Raw genomic sequence first — 24,842 nt, 5'->3', positions numbered from 1 at the left:
TAAAACATTGATGTACCTTTTATTTGTTATTCTGTTATAATTATTAAGAACACAAATAACAGGAAGACAGATGATAGTAGCTGTTGTTTATACCAAGGAAGTTATTTTCTGATCACTGACGTGCGGGATGTTCAGTGATGCAACGTTTCCATGAGGATGGCAAAAATAAAACTTTATATGAGTGAATTTGTGATGAGTCACCCTCAAGCATGAATCATACATCAATAATATCCTAGTTTCCCCTCAGAATTCATGATGATGGAGATACAGAAAAAAAAAGACATTTCACAAATTCCACAAATCAGTGGGAGGAGCAAAGCTTGTTCACAGGGCTGCAGCCGTTCACTGCTTGGAGCTGGAGAAACCCTGCAGACGAAGACACTCCCTTAGCCTGCAGGCGAGGACACGTAGGAGAAAGGATAAGACAGGATGCATTTGAAATCATCTAAAACAAAATTAATTTATCATCAAATCAAAAGTGAAGAAGTGCAAAGTTAGTTGTGTCTGTGGTGTTGTTAGTTCACAGCATAATATCAGATTTGTACAAATAATTAAATTCAAGGTTCATAAGTCATCAAGGTTGTGTTTTAAATGATGATTGTCTTACTGAACAAAACTTGCAAGTCTTTGTTTGCCACAGGGCTTATTTTCTGCAATAATCCTAAATCTGAATGCCTTTGGCTTTTGGTCAAGTGAGGCCACGGTCATGCTGATGTCCAGGTGGGCCTCTACAAATACATCATCCCTGCAGCACTCTTTTATTACACTCCCATGGGTGCTAACCTGACAGCGTTGATCCTGATGAATCCAGAGGCGTCACATGGGTCATAGTCTCCTTGCACATCCATGCTTGAGTGAAAAGAGAAGACAACAACAAAAAAAGAAAAAAAAAGTAAGGTGTCAACAGAGACCAATCTTCAAATTTAAGATGGGAGGAAAACAGTACAACAGTGAACGGAGGGAAAAAGTTAGAGTTGATATTTGGCACCAGTGCAGTAAACACAAGAAGCAGGGAGCCTCGTCAACTACTGAGATAACTGGATCATTGATAAAGTGCTCTTTGGAAAATGATGTTCCCATCGATTTTGTCCTGAACGTTCCTTTTTAGCATTGCTTGTACGGAATAACGGAGAATCAATATTAGAAAATGAAAACGCACTCATGTACACAAACAAACAAAAGATGCACATAACCCATTATAAAACAATCCCATCATATCAGCTCTGAGCTAAGTGGAAAGATGACTTTGTAATCTGGTTTTTCAGTTTATCCACTGTCTCTAAAAAGTCATAAATCTATACTTTAAGCAGTGTATTGTATAGTCATCTCCTCTAAGTGTGTGCAAGTGTCTCACAAAGAGTGTCCGTGTGCTGTGTAATTATGGCAGTTTCTACCTGCAGTGCTTAATACACTCCCTCACTGCGTCCTCTCCTCTCTTCGACAACCCCGTCTCCCAATGTACGGCTTGCACTCATTCTTCAAAAGCACTTAGCAAAAGAGGAAATTGCCAACAAATGATAGGATAAACACTATAAAAAGAAAGACCGACAACTAAATCATCAACTCTCAATACAAGGCTCCCTACACGGCACCTGAACACCATTATGAGTGAGTGGCTTTAAAGAATAAGGCAGCGTGTGTGTGTGTGTGTGTGTGTGTGTGTGTGTGTGTGTGTGTGTGAGCATGTGATATGTTGTGTATTCCTCAAAGAAACCCTGCAGTCTAATTGAGTGCAGAGCCAGCGGACGGCGAGGAGGGTGACATTTCTGTCTCAGATGGGTGCGGCGACAGGCTGTATTACCACTGTGTTAATGATGCCGTTTACTGTTGCCTGTGGAGAGCCAACAGGATGTCAGCCAGGGTTTCAGGCCTAATCTGGTCTGTATGTGATTGTGGCAGGTCCTCGTGTAACGGCAAATATGTATGAGACCGCTGCCTCCAGGTGTATCACTGTATGCGCGTCTACATGCAGATAATGGAAGGTTATCCACAATAACTCTTACAGAAAAGTCAAATAGAGTTTAAGCTCTTTTTTGGTAAACTTCCGAGAGCTACAAGTATACTTTTACCAATTATACTTTACATATATATCTATATATATCTATATCTATATATATCTATATCTATATATATCTATATCTATATATATATATATATATATATCTATATCTATATATCTAAATATCTAAATATCTATATATCTATATCTATATCTATATATATATACACACATCAGTGGAGTTCAGTGAAACTTCAATACTTAATGGAACCACATCAGCCCAGTTTATGTTTATAAAAGCAAATAGATCAGGGGAGATACGTTTTTATTGGGGTTTGTCTACTTGTTTTTCTGTCAGCATGATTATGTATTTTTCCAAACTTTACCTAACCCCGGTAGACAGGTGTAGATGGAGCCAAGGAGGAACCCATTCATTTTGGGGGCAGTTTAGACACAGGAATGTGATTTTTTTTTTTTTTTTTTTTTTACACTTTGATGTTCTCCTTCCCAGTGGGTCAACCAGAAAAAAACAGGAAAGCCTCTGTTATCATCATAAATTATTCTTAGTATTGATATTGGTACTGGCCTCAGATATCCAGAATGATCTCTGCCAACCAGGCTAAGAATGGACAGCTACGTGTCAGTAGAGTAGTGATGAATCAATATTCCATACACCCAATGGTCGGCCAGTCCCAGTCAGGTATTCTCTGTCAGCATGGTATAAAGCAGCGAATCACTGGGCCTGACAGCATCTGTGACAGATGTGTAAAGGTTTTGTTTGGGATGATTAGAAGGAGCTCCTCTATGGGGAACCTCTGGGCCCATCTGTCAGTGGCCCCCAGGACTTTGTGACGGTGAAACTCAACACCTATGTCACACGCTGATGTGTCATGCCTGCAAAACTTCAACTTGCAACAGCTGGTAATCAAAAGTTGTACTGAAAAATGTGTTTGCAGAATCTGAGAGAACGTAACTGACTAAAACAATAAAGGGGATGAATGATTTCATGTTCAGATTACAGGCTAATCTCTCCTTCTCTCTCTTGCACAGAAAAAAAAAAATTCATATAAATCATCTAAAGTGTTCTGTGGCTTTTTGCTTGCCAACCCAGTGACGGGAGCTGAATGGCTGACTATGTGAGACATGATTCCTAGTATCCTTCTGTCTGACCCGCTTAACAAGCATGACACCCTGGTGCTTTCCTCTTAAAAGCCCACTGAAATCACCTCTCTACTCTGGCTGAAAACGCTATTAGCTCCCTGACTCTAGGGTACAACTGGAGTGTGTGTGACTGAAGTGAAGATGGAGAGGCATATGGAGGGGTTTTTACTATGGTCAGTATTGAGCCAGCCCACAGGGCTTCAGGGGTCAGCCTCCTGAACAAACCCACTGTTACCGAAGCTAAGAGGCCACAGGGTGGCGGGGGTCAGGGGAGTGCCCTCCAGGAACTGAGCCCGACACTTCTCTGATGTCTTTGTGTGGCAGGGTTGGTATAATGTGTTGATGTGGAGGTCATAAAAGAGAACTTGGGCAAGCTGATCTAACAACAGGAGGAGTGGAGAACAAGTGGAACTGCACTATGCCCAAACACAGCTGTCGGCTAAGAACAAGCACATGCTTTCTGCTTTACTGGCACACATGCACTCAATTTTATTCTGCCTTCTGCTTACCTGACCAACTCTTCATTGTACAGGGACTTGGGTGACTCTCGTCCCAGGATGTAGACTTGACCCTTGAAGACAGACAGCTGTACTTTGCCCTCAATGTTCTCCTGGGACTTGGCAATGCAGTGTCGCACAAAATCACCCTCCGGACTGTACCAGAAACCTGAGGTGAGAAACAGTAGCACATTATGTGGAACAACAAGTAACAGCAGCAAAGGTCCGTCCCATTTTATTAAAAAAGCAAACACACACACACAAAAAAAAGATGATTTTAATCCTTGTGTAAAAGGTAACAAGATGTTGACAGAACTGAAATTAAAAGTTATCATTCGAGTTGAATTTTCAGCACAAAATTACAAGTCTTCTGCTACCTGGGTGGTAACATGGCACAAAGAGATAAATGCAGAGAAAATAAATCTAAGTGTTCACATACACTTATGCATCCCAAATATACTAAGCATTCAACACACACACACACACACACACACACACACACACACACACACACACACACACACACACACACGTAAAGCATATAGAAACAAAAACTAAATCCTCATGACACTCTGGATGTCATCTTTTCTTAGATTAAATGTATTTGCTAGCCAGGCTCCTTTTGTTGTTATTGAATAATCTTTGTGTCGTAGATGTCTCTACTGGCTATTTGAATAAATCTAACACCTATGTGTAGTTGCTAGATTTGGGCTACTTTTTAACAATAGGCATGTTTAAAATCAAACCTCTGCATTAAAAAAAAAAATCATAATATGTCAAGGTGTGAAGCCTTTTAAGTTTGGGAGAGCAGATCTTCAATATTTGCCACTGGCCAGTTGGTGTCTTGGAGACAGATGGGTGAGGATTGTGTCTACATATGTTCAGAGGTCAGGCACTGCTCAGCAGGGGACCTCCTCTCATCAGCACCTGACCTCCACCTCATCGTCTGTCCATGTTCAAAGACAAAGTCGTCCCTGGCTCTATTGCCTCTGAATTAGCATGTATAGGAAATGGCCTGTGGTGGCAAATCAAGAGTTCATAGTTTACAATGATATTTGAGACGTTACAAACGTGTGGTTGTTTTACTGATACGGATGCAGCTGCAATTCCCACATGTGAAATGCTTGTTGCTCTGAACCTGTGCGACTACTAATTGTTACCAATTCTCCCGTGAACAATAAATAGTGCAGCATTAATGGAAAAGTGATGCAGGACAGGTGGATTGTTAAATAAGCCCCCACTGTCATTACTAGCAGCTGCCTGTGATCTATCTGCTGAGTTATTAATGATTTAAATCCACAATGGGTTTAATCTCTGCCCTGCTTCAGGAGGCAACACCTCTGTGTATGTGTGTGTTTGCCTCCTGTCTCTGGAGGGTATAACTGAAGTGGCCCAGTCGTCAGTCTCTAATGGCGCTGATCCTATTATGTGGATGAAGGTGCAGCAGAGGACTGGAGACTGAGCAGAAGGGAGGATTAAGACACCTGAGCCAAGAAAAACTACCTCAAACACACACACACACACACACACGCACGCACGCACGCGCACACACACGCACAGACAGTCATGGCTGTATTTCAAACATTGTAAATTTGCAGTTAACAACATTATTGTTTTTTTAAAGATCATTTTTTGACACTGATTTAGTGATACAATATACGAGCTCAATAACCCAAGAACACTATTTCAAAGACTGAGGAACTTTTCATTCTTAATACTCAGAATGGGACACATTTTAAATAATATTATAACCCAAATATAACCACTAATATCACCACAATGGGCAATATATTGAGGTCACCAAAATATTGAGTTCATGTAAATTTGTAGAACAAGTCGATATTGTAATTACTGTGAGAGTCAAGCACAAGCGAAGCAATAGGTTATAGAAGTGACGAACCGTTGTAAATGAGTTCAGAGAACCTGATACTGAGTCCCTGTTTGATCCGCCGGACCTCTTTATCCATGGTAAAGTTCTCGATGTCCAAATGGGCTTTCAGCAGGATTGATCCTCCAGGGGTTTCATAGATACCTGATGAATAAATACATGAAAGTCAACAAAAACACATGATTTAAGCAAGAGAGACTAAGTATGAGGGGGTTAGCAAGGGAGTGCTAACACCTTTAACTTATGGTGGGGCTAACACATGTCATTGTAACTATTTCATATTGCCAACCACATTCAACTATTGAACAATATCTCCTAATCTTCCTCTGCGTTGCTTAAACCAATAGCATCATCATCATCATCATCATCATCATCATCGTCGTCGTCTCTGGCCATTCATAGGTAAAAATGGAAGCCTTGTTCATCTGAAGTAGAAGGAAGAGCTCTATTAGTCATCAGCGGTCTGACAGACAGGCCTTCACAGTGCTCACAGAACACGGATGAGCCTGTCCTGGGTAAATGACAGGGTAGGAGGCCCCTGCCAGCCTGCAGCCTGGACCAGGGCTCTGTCTACCCTGCAATTTACCCCCTCTGGACAGGGAGGGACAGCTGAGGGGAGAAAAGATGAGGTAGATGACAGGAGAAATGAAGCTGTCACTCAAATGTCAAATAAAACAAAAGGAAAGCAAGAAAATGCTCCAAGATGAATTTGACGACAAAAATAAGAGCTTTATCAACGGCATTTATGGCTGTACCAGTGCTGAAATGGTGTTTCCTAATCAAATGCATGGCTTTTCATGTCACCTGGGAATTCTGATCACTTCTTTTTTGCATTAAAGCTGTGGTGTCAACCTGCCAAAGTAATGCTCATCTACTGCTGATGCCAGGCTGTCAGATTTCACTATTTGTAAGTTGTTCTCCTGACTGCAAAACAATTTTGTGAGATTTAACAGATGAATGCAATTTAATCTCCTCCAATCTAGTGAGCAAAGGAACTCAAATATGTACAAGTGCAAATCCTCCAGCAACACCAGTCTAGATTTGAAAACGGAGAAATGCTCATTTTGTGCTGGCGGCCAGAAACGGAGCTTAGTGATGCTGCAAATTGTCTAAAGCCTCAAAGGGTTCTACCTGAGCTGGAACGGCTTGTGGCTTTTTGGTGATCCGGGGCAACAGAGGGCACGTAGGGACATTTCCGCTGGCTCCATCAGATAAATATGTTAAATTGCCCTCCAACTCAACTTGGCTTAACGGAACCAAAAGAGAGCTAGCTTAACTGAGAGGGGAGAACAATGAAAAGCTATCTGGATAAGCCCCAACAGTAGCGGTTTAGTTAAGCTTCAGGAAAAAAAACACCCCCAGCAGTTTCTGAGATTTTAATCTACGTTAACGGCAGGTATGCTAACCATGCTGATCCCCTCTGAGCCTGAGGGCAAACTGTTAGTATGATTCGACAATATTTGCATTACATTGTATATGTATCTGCAGATGTTGGTCTTTTTGTCATGTATATGTACAGGTCCAATGAGCAAAGCTAACAGCTAAACAAAAGTAAACAGTGAGACTGTGTCATGTTGCTGTCGCATGTTTAGAGAAAATGTACACAACAAATGTCAGCTATAATATTTTCAGGTTTGATAAGTGAGACTTTAGTCAGGTCATCTTGAACATGTTTGATTCGACATTTCATCAATGTGAATTGAAATATATTTCAACTTAAAACACACTTTGATCCATCCATCCCATTTTCTATGCCACTTATCTGTCAAGGGTCGGGGGGGGGGGGGGGGCTGGACACTGGGCAAGAGCCAGGGTTCACCCTGGACGGGTCACCAGTCAGTTGCAGGGCCATCAGGAGCAATTAGGGGTTCAGTATCTTGCTCAAGGACACTTGGACATGGTCACCGGGGGAAGTGAGGATCAAACCAGCGATCCTTTGGTTGCTAGACAGCCACTCTACATCTGAGCCATGCTGCCCCCTTTGTGGTACATTCCTAAAACCTTTTCATAAATAATTTCAGCAAATTGAAAGAGTTCAAAATTAAACATGTACAAACATATGTAGATTAAAAGCAGCAGGGAGCAGAAATGAATTGTTCATCTTTCAGAAAATACAAGGACTTCCCGCTCCTCAGCTAAGACCATCACCGGAGCAGAGGTCAGAGGTCTGACAGCACTGTGACAGGTGGGTAATTCTAGTGTGGCAAACAAGACGTTGAATGTTTTGTAGCGCAGTGACAACACCATTTCAATCCACTCTTCCTCCCTGACCCCGCAAAAATAAATATGACCTGACACAAATAAGTCCCCTCCAATCCCCCATTCTAGAGAAGACGACCGCATGCACTCGATGGTAGTTATTCAACCACTTGGACACCTTGTGCTCCACCTCTTCCTATTGCTTCAGTGGAGAAAAAAAGCTTTGATCTTTTGTTTAGGCCAGTAGAGAGAAAAGTGGGCTTCCCATTTTCCAATTTCTACCTGCCAAGTTGTGTCACAGCCACAGTCTGTCGGCCAGTCAATTTCCCAATCATAGCACATCGTGTTGTGGGGAAGGAGTGTGTGTCTGTGTGCTTGTGTGTGGCATACTAGACCTTGACAGCTCACCGCCATTATATATTTGCAACATCAACGCATGCAGAGACTGAACAAAAAGATCCTTGTTTCCACCATAGATAGTGACCTCAGCAGACTGCATGTGTATCCTGTGAAGCGTGTGTGTTTTCTTTAAGTGTGAGCATGCACATGTGAATAGAAGCAACATGAATCCAGGTGAACCATAGGAATGCATTTCTTTTTAGGAGAATGTGTTTGATATTCAGCCCACTTTTATGGAAGACGAGTAGCAAGAGTGACACTTAAAGCACTCATGTAAAATAACTGCAAATTGCATAAACGCTCTTGATAGTGAAAGGAAAGCTTCTGAGTGGAAGAAAATTAAAATACTGAGACATATTTAAGTGCAAACAAGTCCATCTTACCGGATTTAATTTTGTATATGTGCAATGGAGAATGTCAGACCAATGTGGCAAGAATTAGAGGAAATGTCATAAACAAGACAGATAAACAGAACTGATATTTTGAATTGCTTACCCCGAGATTTCATGCCAATGAAGCGGTTCTCCACAATATCGATGCGACCCACTCCATGCTTTCCTCTGAGAGAACAGAGACAGTTACAATTCAGTTAATTAACCTTGACCAAGAAGTGGACTCCTTGCACAGACCTCCACCAAGCTCTGCATAAAGTTCCTGAGAAATGAATGAAACCGAGTCCCTGTACTTCTGTATTTTTATGAATACAACATTGCCATATCTATAAGCAAACTGTTATTCTGTTAACATGACGGAGAACAGAAGTTAGGTAGTAGACATAAATGTGTCAAACGGTCAACTGTTTAGTTAATACCGCAGACATCAGAGAAGCAGTCCATCAGCTGATCTTAATCTGCCAGGAGGTTTCAACTGCAGTTTGAAGTTGCCATGGTGTTGCTAACTGCACAGCTGATACTGAATGAGACAACTGCTCAACTCTGGTAACTGCTATCGCTTAAAAATTGTATAATGTGAAAGACAGAACACTCTGGTGAACACAATGATCTAGATTTGGTCGTAATATCAAAAAAGTGGGAAACGATGTTACAGCAAAAAAAATTTTTTTTGTGTAGTTTCTCCTCCAGAAAATCCTGATTTCACTTGACATTAAGTCTATGAGGAACTTGAGGGCTACTCTCAGAACTTTGTGGACATGGTGCAAATGTGAGAGTCTTTGCTTACAAAGTTACGTTTTTTGTAAAATCTGTTAAAATCACAGCTACCACCACAACAGTCAGATAAGTAAACAGGTCGAGCTCAATGAAAACGTTCACAATTTTCCTGTAACAAAATGAGGTCTATTGAGCAGAGGAAAAAAACAGCTGCGAACATTTTCTTTGGCATCAGTTGACTACCCTTTACAACTTTTATTCATTCTGTCTGTTGGAAGACAGAGGAGGGGAAAGTGATGGGACTTGATCCCAGGACAGCAGGGACAGACACACATCCTCCCAGAGGAGGTGAACTTCTCAGCCAGTACTTGCACATTATTGTTACTGAAAGACTTCCTCAACTCGGACATACATCTTTGCTTCAGAATCTTTTGTATCAGCGCAACTACATTTTTATTAACATCATCATCCAAGTAGTGTCTTTTCTTACCCAATCTCATTGAGATATGACAAGATATCCAGTGCCGTGTCCTTTGATATGCCTTTCTCAGTATCGACCACCTTGACAGGTACTCCTAGAGGGGAAATGTTGATTTCTTAACTGACAATGACCTGGGAAAGAATTATTCAATTGTTGATTTATCTGACATAAAGAACGTGTAGTCGGCATACCAAACCAAAAACAAATGTCATCATATTCAGTGCTTTTTTTTAGGTTAAAAAAACTGCACTTCGTGTGAAACTGTTTTGAGGTTCTTTGGTGATTAATAGGAACGTTGTGTTTCAGATTCTGAGGACAATCTTCTCCTCAAAGTCTGTCAGGGTTCATTCGCATTCTTCCTGATGCAATTAAGATGATTTTTCTAAAACTCGCTGGCTTCATTTATCATTCTGAATGAAGACCTGGCATTACCGATTTTCAACTAAAGCACAAATCCTGCTGAAATCAGATTTATTCAAAGCAAATTTGCATCAACTGAAAAGCAACATATTAATAAAAGTCAAATTACGGTATTGATATGTTAAGTAACTCAACAGAGCAGAGCATTTGAGTGTTTCTGAAGCACTGAATGTTTATGAAGAACGCAGGCTACATGAGAACTAGATACCCAGCATGGACACAGACAAGAAAGTTGATGAAAGGACAAAATTAATCGAACACATTTGGCCAGTGCTTCTGTTATGGGAAACAGCAACATAATTTAGTTTTCTGGTTTCTAATTTTGTTTGTTTTTGCCATTATAATTACATCAAGTGTTTTTGATATCACAAACTAAGTATAAAGAGCATTAATATGGTTCATTGAATACAAGAACCTGCATGAATTTTAATTCTTCCTTTCACATGAATGAATGACAACCACAATTTGCCTCAGGATAAAAATAATAACAGTCAAAACAACAACATGTCAGACTGGTCTTACAAAAGTGGGGCAAAACCACAAGTGAGGAGCAGACATCAAACAGCCCGTGGAGTAAAAACTCACTAAGAAAATGAACTTTAATAAAGCTGCTAATCAGTAGATTGGGGATTTTTTGTTTGTATTTTTTTTAATTTGACTGACTAAATTCTGGAAAAGCAGCTGAGTTGATAAAATCCTCTGACAAGTACTCATTATCTTAGTCACTGGAATCAATAATCGTCAGCTAAAAGTGAAAACCCTCACAAAAGGAGGCAGTGAGAAAGGCTAATAAATTCAAAGGCCCTGCTCATTTGAAAGCTGTGAAATCGTGGGCAGGCCTTTACCTAATTCAATTACACACACAGCTTTGTTACCCGTACTCGCTTTAGAGCTGAGATTTTTTTTGCACCACTGAGTGTTTGTGTGTTCATGCGCATGTGCAGGAGACAAAACCACTTGCAGATTCATCACCGATCTTCCTACCGTCATGTGTCTAACATACAAACACACACAAAGAGGGGTTTTTTTTTCTTCCTTGAAGAGACACCCACATTCAGTTCACACACACTTCCTCTACTTAGTCACTTAAACCAAGTACACATCAATCACTGTCGAGGACCTGCTTATTCATGGTCTTCAATGAGCGACATGGGCCAAAGGTGGAAGGAGGAAACAAACGGAGACATGGGTGAAAAGGAGTGTGTGTTTCCTTGAGTTGAGAAGGGAGTAAAACAGTCTGAGAACTCCACAACCATGAGGGTAAAAAGGAAAAAGAAAGAAAATCCGCTGATACTCTCCATCCAGCGATTACAAAGCCCTGATGGGAGTGACACATGAAGGACTCGACAATTTTTTTGGGACGAGGGCTTTTGTTGATGGGCTTTTCTCATATCTCGGGAATCTTGGTGGCTCCCATGGAAGGAGAAAAAGCACCTCAAAGTGCAGGAGAGGGTATGGATGCTGTATTATTAAAACGGCGCCCCTCCCAGATACCTAATAATTAGATTAAAAGTTCAAATAAATTAAGTGCGAGTCTGAACGTGGGAGTGTAGGGGCTGGCCTTTTCGTCACTGTGCTCTCTTTTTCTCGCTCTCTCCATCATGCGGGTTCTATCATTCACTGAAGGGTCTTTTTCTCCCCGTGATCCTTTTCTTCAGTTTTTCTCTGCCTAACAGTGCAGACAATGGCAGTGCAGACACAGTTGTAGGAAAAATTACTGCTTTACATTTTTCCTCTCTGTCTCTTTTTCCTCTCCATTTCTTTAGCTTGAAAGGAGGGAGGGATGATTTTTTTTTTTGCTTCAAAAAGGGAGAGGAATGGCAAATGGAGTGTTTGACGGGGGAAAAGGTTCCTGTCGTTAAATATTCTTTTTTAATCAGTGAGAAAACTTTGGTGAGAAAGGCAGGGATGAAAAGGTGGGAGGGGGAATGAAATGAAACATTCTTGTGCTGATCTTGTGCTCAGAGGGAGGAGTAGGCTCGGGCCTTTGTGTGGACAACTAAAACAGCTTTTGTCATAGGGTGCTCAATAAAGGCACACAGAATATGTGTGAAAATGCAGTGCAGGCCGGCAGGCTAAGAACCCGGGAAACCAGTCGAGGCTTTACTACTCCATCACTGTTTTACAAAGCTCATCTCCAGCTGAACTGACATCAGCCTGACTTGATTTATAGTTGTTGCTTCAGGAAACTGGTAAAGTGAGATCTGGACACTAATTTAGTGAGATATATGTTGACTATTGGTATATTCATACAAATTTAAGAAATATTTTTGCTAGCTTTACTGTAAACACTTCAACCAAACCCAGCACCATCCTTCTGAACTTCCCTTCAATTACTTTTAAAGCTCATAAAGCTGTCTGTCAGGCCCATGTGATAAGAGGAGCTAGTGTCTCTCAGCCATTGATGTTGGTGCTCTTCAGACTCTTCTAGTAACCAGGGATGAAGGGACATCTGTGCCATTTGCCCCAGGCATGGATGTTGCTTGCCATTTTCTCTTTGCACAAACATGTGACACTTTCTACTATTCAGTCTAACCCTTGTGGCAATATATCTAATGAGCATTTCTCTGGCCCCTCAGGGCTCTGTGTATAAGCTGGACTTAATGCTTCCGGCCCGTGTGTTTGCCCAAGGGGCAAACATGGCAGGTTGAGGATAAATCTGGGTGGTCGGGAATGGTGATAAAGTGCCGATGGGTCAGCGTCAGAGCTGTAGCCCTGCGGTGATAACGGCCACTGTTATATAACAAGACTGCTGGAATTCTGAAAATTGGCTGGACATCAAACCTTCCAGTTCCTTTCAGAGGTTCAGAACATATATTCACTTATGATCCCAGGGGAGATTTTTTTTTTGGTTACCACAACAAAAATCCTTTTGCTTCAGAGTCTGGACCCAGCAAACATTTGACCTTTTTCCTTAAAATGAGACTGAGAAGATTAAATCAATGATAAAAAAAAAAGTTGACAATGAACTGATCAAATGATTAATTGTTGCTCGATTCGCAAATTTCACCAGATAAATACTTCAGTCCAGCTCATTTTGACATGATGTTCTGAAAAAGGGAAGAAATAAAATAGGTGTATTGAATTTTATTTGTCCTGTATAAATCATATATACATAATTTCTTTTAATTAATCAAAATTAAGATTTCAATTTGGCTGAACAAGATGAAAACTATTTATTCATTCTGCTTGAGGAATAAGCAGGTATTTCAAAACCAATTTTTTTTAGCAACAACTGCTGACTCGAATGACTAATGTCTCAACAGTTAACACACACAAACCTTTCCTGAACTCTATCACCAGTACATCGGGACTTGCAGGAGCATCTACTGGGTTGGTGGTCATCAGGTACAGGTCAGCTGGAGCATGGCTCTGGAAGACAAAACAAAAACATACTAGGTACCTCAATTTCACACCCTTTATTGCCAATGAAAAATAATGGGGACCTTCTGAGACATTGGCTCACAAGAGTAAGTGAAGACCTTTGTGCAAAGTGATAACAGACAACCTGAGGCATGGCAGGTATTAGAAAAGAGAAGATGATGCGTGAAAAGAAGAAACCTGAAAAAGCTATCAGGAGCTGGGTGAAGACAAAAAAAAAAAAAAATCAATGTTCCATTTTTCTCCTCTATTTGGTTTCATTTTCCCTGCATGGCCCTTCACCACAGGGGGAGGCGGGGAGAAGAGAGACGCAGTGAGAAGGAGAGTGGAAAAGGGCAAAAGCGAGAAATGACTCACATCCGCAGAAATAGTGAAAACTTGACAAGTCAACACACACCTGATACTATGACAGAACCTATTTGAGCAACAATAAGTCCCTGATATCACTCTGCCTGTCTGTACAAATCTCTGATCTGCTGATTCGATCATGTGTCTGCAGTTGCTGCTGATTTCTAACTGACATTTCCTCCTTTTATTTACAAATGAAGAATTTTGCTAAATGGGTACCACACACTCTAAATCCACTAAAGTTGTCCTGGGTGACAGACATCTGTCTTTTCAGTTTGGTGGGAATGATTTCAGTAAGTCATGGTTGGGACTTAAAAGAGTGTGGCGGTCCGACGTGTCCGCCCAGCGATGTGTCCCTCCAACAATTACACAGCATTAGGACTAGACGATGGCCAATGTCTCCTGAGCTGAGGCAAATTGCAGGGGGGACTATGCAAAATAACTACTGGGTGCATTTAAATGGAAAGCTTTACCAGACACTAAATCATCATACAATAACTAATCGGCATCCGCTTGCTGCCTGTCAGTGAGGAGAAAACGAGCAGCGCAATCACTTTCCTTCCTTTTAACTAAACACCAAAATTGACCGAGAAGGCGCCATGTCCCTCTCCTTTATTTTCTGCCTCAGCGCCCTGAAAGATGCCAAATGAGAGCGAACAGGAGAGGGGCGAAATGACTACCCTAAAAAGCCTTTTGATGCATATTCCTTAAGGGGGAGAAAAATGGACTGAATTTTAAATACTGAAAAATGAGACATTTGTTTTCGGTGGTGTGTGATCCAAGATGTAAACCAACTAAAGCCATTTTCAACCCAGAAAAAATACAGAAAAGCCTATGGGGTTATTAGAAGAGACCGTGTTTGTTGAATGCAGGACATGTTAACAGTTTCAACTACTCTCATGTTAAGAATTCTATCAAAAAATTCAACAGGGATAATATCTTCTTTTTAAAAACAACAACAAAAAACATCAATTAATTAATTAGCAGTACATCTAAAGTTAATCCTTTAAATATGCTGCAACCTACTTAACTGATACTTTTTTGTCTATTTAAAGCGATTCAGAAATAAGTATAGATTTTCCATCCCGTCTGAGATTAATTCCAATTATTATACTAGGTTTTTAATTATCTTTTTGATCATGTATGTGAATTTCTCTTACCTTTTACAAAAAAACAACAACAAAAAGTGAGCATAGCCCGAGGTCTCGTCTGAGACAGATTTCCATTGATTCCCTGATTGATTAAAAATAAATTTGACTACAAAAATCTCTGGCTTCGACAACTCATACACAACAAGAGAGTCCAAACTTAAGAGCTCCTATGATACAAAGAAAAAAAAGGAAAAGTGAGGGAATAGGCTTGTTTCCAGTGTGTGAAAGATCAATGCATTTCAATTCAAACCCCCTGCAGGTGGACCTGCCCCAAAGCCATGGCCTTGGGAGAGGAAAAGGTAGAGATAGAGAAGCGGGGGGGGGGGGGGGGGGGTATTGGTGGGAAATGGGGCGTGAAGCGCACCATCATGTAGCACAGAGCAACTCCTTTGACAGTCTTTGCTTCTGCCATATTGTTGTGCTAAACGTGGCCCATACAGCAAAGAAGAAGGCTGATGCATGAACTTAAAGCAAGTAAATTTCTATCTTTCCACATATTAGTTGCCTCATTGGTTTTCAATCGAAGCCAACAGGGCAAAAAAAAGGCAGAGGTGGCAGGGGGGGAGAGAGGCAGGAGAAAGGAGAGTTGAGAGGGAGGTAGAAGAGAAAAAGACGGTAAAAACATGTTTGGCGCAATGGGTCGGAAATGACGCTTAAATCACCACGTTTCAGGTCTGTCCCTCTCTTTAAAATGCAAACGCGGCAAATTGAGACAAGAATAAAATATACAGTGACATAATGGAAAGATATTTATATTAACACCCAGGACATTCTGTTTATGTTCAGCTCTCTGTAGAAAACAAAAATGCACATGCAGGCATACCTGCAGTGTTGCTCGGATGGATTCAGGTATGGATCAGACCAAACGCACCTAACTGAAGCACAGGAACATGACGAACACTGACCTCTTTGCTTCAAAGCACACATTCACGTGTATACATACACCTACAAGCTCACTTCCTTCCCCTGCAGCCATTCCTCTATCCATCCATCTTTCAAGACCAGCGGAAAAACACGTTTTCATTTCCTCTAGGTGAACAAGGGCTTGGTGGTCAACACAAGCAGTGGCCCATCGACTCACTGATCAAAGAACAAAGTGGGCCAGGGGAAGCTCACTGACAGAGGCTATAATTAAGACTGTTTTAATGACTCAGGACGAGTGTCAGGCTGCCTGAGGCTGGGCTCTGACTGCTCATGTGTGAATAGGTAGGGCATAGGGAAACAACCAACACTTGGCATTTTGAAAATTGAATGTAGATGATAGTTCCATATACGGCGGCATACAAATAGGTCTTAAAATTTGGAAATAAATTAACATTGTTAACTGTGACTCCCTCCTCTCAAAGCTGATGGGTTCTTTAATGGTCAAATGTCTGAAATAAGGTCTGTGGTTCACACAAGCTTTTCATATCTTAACTGTTTGTTCTATAGCATAAATAAGTCAGTGCACTTGTTAATTTTGTAGCTTTTACATGTCTTAAATGCAGCAGTTGCTACCAAGTGGCTAGATGAGACCACTGAGGTTGTGAGGGGCATTAAATGACATTACACAGGCAACTGAAAAGTATGAAACTAGTTGTGGTGGTGCTGAGGTCAAGCTCCTGTTGTGAAGTTTGAACATCATAAAATTTTTTTCTCTTAATGGTTGTACTTATGCTTCAAAAACCATAAAAGTGATGTTCTTTAGTGCAGATGATCTTGTTTCAACAATAACAGAGGTTATCTTTGCCAATAATCCAAAATCCAATTTAAAAAGATCCCATTCGCTTTTGGCATAGGGAATGGTGATGCCCACCTATCCCTGCAAAACGCTATAGTCAAATAGCACAAAAAGCTCCTTGAAGAAATACGAGTCTGAATGTATTAACATGTTGCTGCAGTTGCCCTGGGCACATGTCTCCATGCACGTTAAAGCTGCCAGATGGGGTGGAGACGTAAAATAACAGGCCATTGTGCTACAGGTGAGCTGGTTCCAGGTTATCAGGAAGGATACAATGTTAATAACAGAGTAACCTGAACTCTACAAACTCTTATCTACAGATGAACATACGATCAACCATTTGACCATTTCCTAATCTGACTGTGTTGAGCAAAGGGGGGCCATTGTGTCACAGGTGGGGGGAGATGGGGTAGTCTGCCTTCAGCCTTTAGGGCGGTAACTGGAGGAGAGCGAGGCTGTTACAGCGCAGAGATACTTGGAATAAGGTGACCTCTTTCAGATGACCTTCTAAGTCGATCAGAAGATGTCATGTTGGTTGGAAGATTTGGGTGAGAAAGTTACATCACTTTACTTCATATTCACATCTATTTTAGTGGGAAGTAAATGAATCAAGAAATTAGACATCATATTTTACTGCTGTGATACATACACTGACCCCGCTTACCAAACATACTTGGAGAACATCCAGTTGTCCTGGGTAATGTATTCTAATCCTTTTACCACTCTGGACCCCTCCACCATAAATATTTCATTGTATTTAATGCCATTAATCGATTCAATATTGGAGTAAATGGTCCAACACAAACCCCCTGAATGAATACTGTCATCATATATTGCTATGCTATTTAGCTGGTTTGTCTCTGGTTCTTTTCAAAACACGTCTCAACAGTCTGACCACTAAAAAGGCATTGGAAGGGTGGGAAAGGGACAAGGAAAGCGAGGGAGAGAGATAGAGGTCTGAGTTACAGTGGCCCTGCCCCTGCATCTTCACTCCAGCAGTGTGGGACTCCTCATCTCCCTATGACACCCAATCCATTGGGGACTCATCTGTCTGGTGCGCTGTCTTTGTACTTTACTGTTACTGGTGACATTTTGGTGTCACGGTGTCACGATGAAATGGCTCCCCTCCCACGTTGCAGCCCGCGGCGGCGTAACCAGTGGAACAATGAGGTCCCGAGGAGTTGGGGCTGGAACTCAGGAGGCCCCAGCTGGGCGCAATGCCCTAACCCTTCCCCCTCCCCGGCTCCCATGAAATCGGGAATTAGTCGAAGCGTTGCTGACGACAAGTCAGTGTCTGTGTGTCCCAGGCTCTTCCCAGGGCCTGGCGAGGACCCGGGGTGAGGAGAGACAGAGACACAGACATAGCGACCACGAGATGGGAGTTTGGGGGTCATTGAGGGCAACCTGTATGTACTGCTTTGACCTGTGGCCACAACAGAAATCAAACTGTGTTTCACCAGTGGCACTGTGGGAGAGGGAGTTGTGTTTGTCTCCGGTGGCACTGGTGCGGGTCAGCAGAAGGGACAGCAAGCTTGCTGTCATGTTATTTTTATGGTCGCTTCAAGCAAATAATTTACTTCAACTGTGTGAAAAAACAAGTAACGTAGGCTGTGAGGAAAAGGAGATCATTTACTGTATGCAGTACGTAAAGTATACACATTTTTAAACCAGTTTTAAGAATATTTGATCATATGAACATGATAAAAACTGTCTACATGTTTCTGGAGAATCTCTCCTTATCTATACCTCCTCTGGTTTATTTGTTCACACCAGTAAAAACACGATTTCACAAGTTCCTGTTATCACTTGCAGTTGTCAGTGAACATATCATTGAAAAGCTCTTCCATTTTATTTAAAAAAAAAAAACCTTCTTAATATTTAAAAACAACTCTTAAATAATGTTTATAAGTGACTGGTCTCACCTTGGGGTCCTCCAGGATGCCAGACTCATAACTATTAAGAAACACAATGGAGAAGTATCTTACACCCTGGTTTAAAAACATGAATATACATACAATGTAAGACATGAAAAAACAGAACAATTAATTTTATATTTGGCCCTTTCAAAGCACCTGCGACACCTGACAACATGTCACAAAAACAGTTAAAATCAAGCGAAGATGCATGGACTGATTATGATGAGATTAATGTCCTAAGAATAAGAATACTTTATTGATCCCACACAGAGAAAATTTAAAAAGTTTATACTGAAAAAGTGGTGTCAGACCAGTCTACCTTATATGCATGAGGTTGGCGTCCATGCTCCAGGGTGCCTTCGGAGTCACTGGTACAGGGATACCATTTTTCTGCAGTTTTGTCAGAGATTGCGGTAGTTATGATACATAGTGTTTGGAAAGCCTTGAAATCAGAGCTATACTCATCGATGGTGAAGTTCTGAAAGCATGGAGCCACATAAACTACCTCCACACAGAAGCTGGTTTATGACATGCTGTGTAACCATAATACATCGGTCTCTACAGTGTTTTGAGGTTCCACAATGAGAGAGAAGAAAAACAACCAACAAAGAAAGCAATTTGTGGCGTGTTCAAATGATAAATCAGCAATTCAGTTTGAAAATTGTTTTACTACACGGGCCCTCCAAGTGTCAGCCAGTTGTTGACAAAATATCATGAGCACCCTCTAGTGGGAAAAACTGCTCAAGAACACTGCTGTTGGGGGGGCCATGAGGCATTATTGCTTGTATATGCGTGTGTGTGTCTGTGGCCATGGAAATGACTCTGAGGATCTGGGATTTAAAATTATATTATATTGTGTTCTTTACTTTTATATTAAGGACTTAGTGTATGACAGAGTGCTTTACTGAATGGTGAGAAACCAGCCAGGGAAAACTGAAGTATCAGGTTAATTAGGGACTATTCTCTGTACAACTGTTAAGTAAAAGGAAAAAAAACCTTTGTGCTGTTGGTAAGAAAAACTTGATGTGCATTCATTTGTCTTTTTTTTTTTTTGACAACAAGTATCGAATTGGTAATGAAAACAATATAAATATCACAAAAGCAGAATTTTATGGCAATTGCATGGATACCTGCGCATATTCCATCAGGTCTATTCTCCCTTTGAAGCGGTTGTAGAACTCAGGGATCCTCCAGGGAGCAATAATCTGAGCAGCACCAACAGAGAGAGTGTTGTCCTCAACAAACAGCAGCATAATAGATAATTATAGAGAAACCACAAACTCACCTTAACCCCAGGGTAGAGACCATAGTATGTGAGCTCGAATCGTATCTGGTCATTGCCCTGAAAAACACAGAACAGACAATAGTCTGAACATGATAAAGATTTTTCCAGTTTTGTTGAAGTTATGAAATTATTTTCACACTGATAATGAAGAAAGATGGAAGACACTGTACAAGGAAGATAAACATTGACATGCACCACACATGTGACCAGTACCAACAGTTTGTGTGTGTGTACCGGTCACATGTGGGTTGTGTCTATGTTTATCTTCCTTGTTTGGTGTCTTGCATCTTTCTTCATTATCAGTGTGAAAATAATTTCATAACTTCAACAAAATTGAAAAATCTCCATCGTGTTCAGGGAGCTGAAAACAGAAAATAGCACTATTTAACTTCTGTATTTTAACTGTATGATGTGGTGTCTGTCGCCATCTTCAGGCTAAATGTGGTCACTGCTTTGGCAACTACAGGGTTTCTCTTCAAAAAATTTTAAGCTACAATGTTACAAGAAAACAAAACTTAAGACTAACTGCATATTGAAAGAATTTTTTAAAACAAATGATTTATTGCCTGGATAAAAGGTTAAATTGAGTTACAACTTGTGTTTTCACTTCTTTTCATCTGAACAGTCATTTATCTAGAAAGGTACAGCTGTTTGGAAATTTATCATGACATACTAACACATGAACTGAGCATAGTACTTTTGAATTAGGTAAAAATAAGCATGGTCTGGGAAAAATCAAAACCATAAATATAATTCAACAAGCAGAGTGAAAGACTAAGGGCCCTTGCTTATTGACTGGGTTACTTGAAAAAGAAGTTTGGTCAGGCGAGTTGTCAGCACGTACTTTTCTATGCTGCAGCATAGAACATACGCATCAAAGACCAATAAAAACCAAACCTAAAGTCTGCTTGTTACACACTTGGAAGCACCAACACAAACATGCAACAGATCATGACTGAAACATTGCAATGTGAAAGATTATTTTTGTCAAGGTCACATCTGCTTCACTCGAGAGCTTTGATGGTCTGCATGCTTTCAGGTGGGCAACGATCCCCACATATATGATTAATGCATCTGCATATTGAGGAGACAGCGCACATTTGTGCACAAAGCACAAAATATTTATCGCTGATTAAAACTGTTCACTAGCAGCAAATGTTAAGCACTGCCCTTCTGCTAGCATTCATTTGAGCAAAGCTAACTAGCAGTCAGCTGTCCAGCAGGGGTCTGGAGCTCTGTTATGCATGCGGAAGTCTGTCATATTGTATTTCCCAAAGAGTTGGCATGTTCCTCTTACATCATCAGGCTGGAGCTATCCAGTGTCTCATTTACCTTTCCTGTGGCACCATGGGACAAATACTGGGCACCCTCCCTGCGTGCAATCTCAACCTGACGGCGGGCAATGCAGGGCCGAGCGACTGCAGTGCCCAGCAGGTATCGGTCCTCATAGACGGCATTGGCCTGAATGGCAGGCCAGATGAAGTCCTCCACAAACTCACTGCGCAGGTCTTCAATGAAAACCTGCACAAGAACAGAGATCAGGACACAGGATAGAGGTTTTTGGAAAGTCTCGTGAAACATTACCCTAATTATATACAATGCGAAGAAACAGAATGAAGGTCCTTTCATTACAGTACACCACACTAATACTTGAAGAGACTTTAAACTGATACTATCTAAAAATGACGTCGGTGCATAGGAAAGGGGGAAGTCTCAAAAATATAACACAAAAATGAGCTGCTGAGAAATCAAAGCCAGAGGGCAAAGAATAGACAAATGCTCTTTGGTCTGTTACACTGGCTACATTACATTGATGGCAATATTCCAATGCTAACATGATTAAGATAATACTCTGAATAAGACACCGCCATCTAAGCAGCATCTTTGTAACACTTTAACCTGAATGACATCACACACTGTAAATTCCCGCCAGAGTTTTCATAGCATTTTTGCAACACATACGGTTGTTGCTGCTTTGTGATGGTCCAGCTTCCAGTAAAATACACACTCAACTCTAGGTGTATTTTTTTGCCTTGTGAACCAGGCAAGGGATATATATCATATCTGTATCTATCTATCTATCTATCTATCTATAAGAAGTGTGACGGAACTATAGTCAAAAACCACAAACAAACTGATGTAGAACATAGGGATGTAATGTGGGCGGGAGTCTTCAGTCCTTAGTTGAACTTTGCTCTGTAGCATGTAAACAGGAGTACAAATAAAACTATCAGAAACTCAGGTAAACACTTAGATCAAAACTGTCTTTTTTAGAATATATGCTGCTGTCCACGGAGGCACAGTCATCCCATGTGCCATTTTCTCTCACCTTTTTTGCGCCAAGTTGTTCTGCCTTTTTCTGAGCAGCTTCAAAATCTTCATCTTGCCCAATATTGGCCTGTTGAAACATGAATGGAATTGCATATAATTCTGCTGCAAATATACACTGATTTTTGTACATCTTTGGTGGCATCAAACCAGTTTGATAGAAACAACTGAAATCTACCACCGACATCTCTAAAAGTTGACGATCTGATAACATTATGGTCATCCTAAAACAAACAATTGACGCCTTTGATCCTATTTTTACTCAACAATGTCTTTTTTTATGGAAATACATTGAACAAAAAATCCACACGAACAGTACACCACCTCCTGCATGTGTGATTCAATGTTTATCAATCATGGAGAGGTTATTTATGTATAAGTATCCATCTGACAGACCGTTTCATAATTGCACTTTTGACAGACTGTCACTAAGTTTTTGGGTTGCAATTAGGTAAAAATAGAAAGGAGATTTAGAGCAACACCTTGCTTGGCACAGTCGTTAATTGTACACCCAACCCCATTCCAAACCCACATAGCTGCTGAATGAATAGTTAAACAACAACAGGGAAAAGAAATCTGCCTGCTATGCAGTTCGGAACTGCCCCGGAGCAAAACGAAAATCCAGCTTGACTTGCAGTGCCATTATGAAGCTAAATCCTCTGTCTGAGGTTAACAACTGTCGTAGCTCCAGCAAATCTTATGCATGGACACACTGCATCGGCTGTCTGACAACAGTTAATGGTCAGACTACAAATTAGTGACATAAAAAAGCAGCTGGTTTGTAACACAAACACACACACCTGTTGCACACACACACACACACACATACACATTAGTCCATTAACCTTACCAAGTATGTGATGACATCGTAGCCCTGTTCCTTCAGCCAGACAAGAATACACGACGTGTCCAGTCCACCGCTGTAGGCCAAAACCACTGTCCCTTGAGACATGACGAAGGCTGAACCGTCCAACAGGTGGAGAAGCTGTGGAGCTGCAGCAGAGAAAAGACATTAAACTACATTAGCAGTCACACACAGTCAAGCTGGGTAGGAAATGTCAATATATAACCAAAGAGTACTTGGGATAAAAAAAAAATCTTGCTTTAATAACAAATCTACGAGGTGTGAGGGAGCTCTCATCAAGAAGGCAGCAGACTGTTGAAGTGGGACATGATTTTGTACATTGTATGAGTGAGGTTATTGAGGGGTTTTTTTTGTATCAAGAATAAATCCAATTTGGGTAAAAGCTTATGTCCTGAAGTAAGATCAGAGGTGCAGGTTGAACTGCAGTTGAAGGGGTTCACAAAAAAGCTACAGGAAATGAAACGGATAGAGGCTGTTTTTTTCCCTGACTAATATGCACAAACACAGCCTGCAATGCCTGACACCGAAACAAATCCATAAACTCTTTTTTTAGGGGAACTGCAATGTCAGAAATCACAGAAGGTGCATTACTTTCTAAAAGCCAAATATGTACTAAAAATAGCATTCTAAACATGTGGTTCAGCAGATATTCCAGCCTGGAGAATGCAGGCTACTATAATTGTATTGTAATTAGACGGTTCATGTAAATAATCAGACACGCAGCTTAACTTTTGTTTATTACTGTGGAAAAATTTATTAGACCTCCTACGTGGGTGCACAATAAACTCAACCAGTCAGATAAAAAAAGAGTTTTTATTCAAATAAATAAATAAAAATATACCCATTCGTGCTTTTTCGGTGGGCTATGTCCAATTAGGCTTTAGTGTTTCTCCTTAACTTTGCTTTAAGCACTACATTCAATTTCCTGTTGCTTTCCATGGGAACCCTTGCTAAGGAGACACTGGGGCACGCCGTAACCCGTAAGCAAGGAGTTGTTATCCCGTGGTTCCCACGTCCTAACCACCGAAAGAGGGGGCGTCAGTACGTACTCTCCTCGCGCTCACACGAGGCTCAGCACGCGCACACGGTTGTATGACTTAAATTCAAGGCGTTTATCAACGGTCACCCGTCCACCGACGCCGCGGAGAGGCACCCCACAGGTGGTCAAGCTAGCCAGACAATACCGTACACGCTCGGCTGATTAACACGGCACAAAGCAGAGAAACACACAAAACTTGTTTTGTTTTGTTCTCACGGTAACGTTTCATTTCTTGCCACGGCGACACACTGTACCGTAAACGCTAGGTGCCAGCGGCGGCCAGATAGATGCCCCCCTCTGGGAGACGTGAAAACAAGTCGCGGTATAAACAAGAGCGGTATGAAGCACCTTGGAAGTTCAGAAACACGAGATTACGGCTATACTTACGAAAGAGTGAGTTGTGTGCAAATGAATGGATGCTGCTGGGGCCCGGGGACGACAGTTGTGCCCCGTCAAGGGAGGAGAAGGGGTGGCGTGGTCAGTAGCTTCCAGTCTTACTGGTCCATCCCTTATTACGTCATCCACAACGAGTCCATCGCTGTGAATGCAAGCAGGAGCTCCCGGTTGCATCACCACATGTATCGCTTCAGTATTGCATGACACTTGATTAAACCTGAAGTCCTGCCGGATTTTTTTTTTCATACAACAACACGCCG

General features: G+C 41.2%; 1 protein-coding gene across 2 annotated transcripts; it reads right to left on the bottom strand.

Annotated features, from left to right (window-relative positions):
* ass1 (argininosuccinate synthase 1) lies at positions 1–24,805 on the bottom strand. 2 transcript variants are annotated; one of them, XM_086187649.1, is made up of 15 exons: positions 24,574–24,797; positions 23,133–23,275; positions 22,284–22,352; positions 21,287–21,475; positions 19,955–20,011; positions 19,800–19,874; positions 18,989–19,059; positions 18,676–18,706; positions 13,435–13,525; positions 9,743–9,827; positions 8,639–8,703; positions 5,558–5,689; positions 3,670–3,826; positions 784–849; positions 1–391 (listed from the first exon to the last, which is right to left on the bottom strand). In XM_086187649.1, exons 2-15 carry the CDS (start codon positions 23,232–23,234, stop codon positions 343–345), a joined length of 1,239 nt encoding a protein of 412 aa, XP_086043775.1. In that variant the 5' UTR covers positions 23,235–23,275; positions 24,574–24,797; the 3' UTR covers positions 1–342. The 2 variants fall into 2 exon arrangements, with proteins under 2 accessions (XP_086043775.1, XP_086043776.1); XM_086187650.1 differs by lacking the exons at positions 1–391; positions 784–849 and adding an exon at positions 1,379–1,487 and having other exon boundaries at positions 24,574–24,805.
* Between the last annotated feature and the right edge of the window lie 37 nt (positions 24,806–24,842).

This window comes from Aulostomus chinensis, chromosome 19, assembly GCF_037954235.1.
Source record: "Aulostomus chinensis isolate RoL2024-O1b breed Wild chromosome 19, RoL_Achi_v1.0, whole genome shotgun sequence".
Taxonomy (NCBI): Eukaryota; Metazoa; Chordata; class Actinopteri; order Syngnathiformes; family Aulostomidae; genus Aulostomus; species Aulostomus chinensis.
This window is presented reverse-complemented; position numbering and strand designations above follow the sequence as displayed.

Coding starts and splice junctions, on each gene's coding strand:
- ass1 (XM_086187649.1), bottom strand. CDS start 23,234: ATGTCTCAAGGGACAGTGGTTTTGGCCTACAGCGGTGGACTGGACACG. Junction 19,875..19,954: donor GTCTCTACCCTGGGGTTAAG/GTGAGTTTGTGG, acceptor GGTGCTGCTCAG/ATTATTGCTCCCTGGAGGAT. Junction 3,827..5,557: donor CTCTGAACTCATTTACAACG/GTTCGTCACTTC, acceptor TTCTCACCTCAG/GTTTCTGGTACAGTCCGGAG.